This window comes from Camelina sativa, chromosome 13, assembly GCF_000633955.1.
Source record: "Camelina sativa cultivar DH55 chromosome 13, Cs, whole genome shotgun sequence".
Lineage (NCBI taxonomy): Eukaryota > Viridiplantae > Streptophyta > Magnoliopsida > Brassicales > Brassicaceae > Camelina > Camelina sativa.
In genome coordinates this window covers 19983433-19985684 of record NC_025697.1, presented here as the reverse complement: position 1 = coordinate 19985684, position 2252 = coordinate 19983433, and the positions used below count along the sequence as shown (strand labels likewise).

The 2252-nt window shown below is 35.3% G+C and overlaps 1 protein-coding gene across 3 annotated transcripts in view; it reads left to right on the top strand.

The window, feature by feature from the left end:
- Positions 1 to 2252, top strand: part of LOC104737225 (DNA damage-binding protein 1-like) — a 3974-nt gene extending 1722 nt beyond the window's left edge. Inside the window, exons 2-8 of one of the 3 annotated variants that reach the window (XR_002034785.1) lie at positions 224 to 360; positions 738 to 796; positions 954 to 1062; positions 1163 to 1283; positions 1387 to 1435; positions 1556 to 1615; positions 1741 to 2252. Coding sequence is in view for 2 of the 3 variants with exons in the window: in XM_010457349.2 (XP_010455651.1) it covers positions 1008 to 1062; positions 1163 to 1283; positions 1387 to 1435; positions 1556 to 1615; positions 1725 to 1757 (318 nt within the window). In the remaining variant the exon portion in view is untranslated. Of the gene's footprint in view, positions 1 to 223; positions 361 to 737; positions 797 to 953; positions 1063 to 1162; positions 1284 to 1386; positions 1436 to 1555; positions 1616 to 1724 lie in introns of all 3 variants that reach the window. The other 2 variants (XM_010457349.2, XM_010457351.2) reach the window with 2 other exon arrangements.

Here is a 2252-nt window from a genome sequence, read left to right as displayed (position 1 = left end):
TTTTTTTTTTTTTTTTTTTTTTTTTTTTAATATGGGTAAAAAAAAATCTTCTTTGCACCTCAAAAACATAAATTAAATTTTTAGTTCTTCTTCTCTTCACAAACCAAAAAACTCAGATAAAAAAATTAATAATCAGACAACTTTTAATTAATTCGTAGTTCACACGGTTCAATAGAAACCTCTAAGTGACTCAGAAGGTTCGCTTTTCTGAATTAAATATTAGGTTTTCCCTTGTTTGACGGTGGTGTAGTCATCGGCTTGGCTTCTCTTCTCTTATTCAATCGCTCTCTGGGCTAGGTTTATCAATCAGACGAGCAATTTGGTCCCCTATCGTCAAACACAACAATGTCGCCGCTCCATGTAATTCACCGTCCTTTTTTCGAGATTTTGATTCGATTCCTGTATCTTTAGTGTTTCTGTAGCTGATCTCTCGCTAAGTTTTGGAGAACGTCATCATGTAAACGGTTGAACCTTAGAATCTAAGGATTTTAGTTTCCCTATTCGTGTTCGTATACGTCTTCCAAGAGACCTTGTTACTGAATTTTAGTTTTCCGTAAACCTAGAAATCCGGTGATTTCACTGGAACTGTGTTTCGAGAGTATGCAATTTGTGCTCTCTAGGATTTGAGATGATAGTTCAGGCTTTTTTGTTGTTGTTGTTGTTGTTGTTGTTGTGATTAGTGGTTGCGTTTCCTCATTGATTTTGTTTGCCTAAGGAACCTGTTATTGCAAATGCAGATGGCGAGCTGATGTAAATTTGAAGCACGCTCTACTGAAGAAGAATACGACCTGCTTTGGTAATGGGATTTAGTGTTTCTTTTTTTTTTTTCTCATTCGTTAGTGGAATCCATCCTTTTCTCAAGGATTATTGTTCTTATTCTTGATTCTTAAATACGTAATCCGGATTGATGTAATTTTATTGGATGTTCCATGTCATCTTATTCATCTTCACAGTTTCGTTTGAAGTTGGAAGGATTGTCCACTCACCACTACAATCTGTCTGTCATCATGTCTGCTCCAATCGATCCAGAAGATTTTTTATCGACAAGTAGTTCTTCTGGAGGTATTGCATGCTCTTCTGTTTGTTTGAACAAAATTTGAATGAATTTGCTACTTTTTTTTAGTACTTCACATTGATGTCTACTATAATAATTTTGCAAAAGGTAACCAAAGAGCTCGGACAGCTACTTGGAACTATGTAGCAACTGTTCGCAAAGCCACAGCGGTTACCCACTCTTGTGTGGGGTGTTTCACCGGTCCAAACCACCTAAATCTGATTATATGGTATATGTTAGGGTGTCCAGCTCCTCAATTAAGATCTCACAGGATTAGTAACTCTTACTGTTTGTTATGTACCAATCTTTCTTTCATTTTTTTTTTTTTTCAGCAAAGGCTCTCATGTAGAAATCTATCACATGATCGAAAATGAATTACATGTAATTCGTCTCATCCCTAAGCTTTCTATCTCACTGGATTTGCTTATTGTTGAACTTCATAATCTTTGTTTTTAGCGTTTTGCAATATTTTCATTAGCTCAATTTTCCATCTGTTTTCAGCTTATCTTGGACTTCCCTGTAGTTGGGAAAGTGGTTTTCATGGAGTTATTCCGTCAGCCTGTAAGTATGCTATTTGGTTGTATGATCGTTTTGTTTTGTTTTTAACGCTGACAACAATAATAACATATTGAATTTGAAGTTGACCCTAATCTTCTTTGTCCTCACACAGCACACTGGCACAACAGACACGTCTACCCGCTAGGATTCACTGAAGAAATACGACAAGTGTTAGCAGACTTTCATGATCAATACGCATGGCTACAATCAAATCCAGATCATCTGGTCTACAGAGTTGAAGGGAAAAAATACAAGATAAAGCGATACATTCCAGGCCAAAAGATCTACATCACAGAAGTCGCCTCAGACAGTGAAGAAGACGACAACAGATAGGATAAACATCGCCTCTTTTTTGGAGACAGCGGGAATAAATAATAAGTGTGTGATATATGATAGTGAAATATATGGTTATCAGAGAGTTGAATAAATGGAGGGTTGTAAAATAAAGTAGAAAGTTGAATAAATGGTGGGTTGTAAAATAAAACATAAAAATATCTTAAGGAATATTCTATGTAATATTTTCTAAGACTTGTAATATAAATACTAAGGCTTGGTGAAGAGTTTTATTCAAACTTAAGTGAGTGAGTTTGAGTAAGAGTTCTTGTAATTTTTTGAGTGTTTCAATAATAAAGTTTATCCC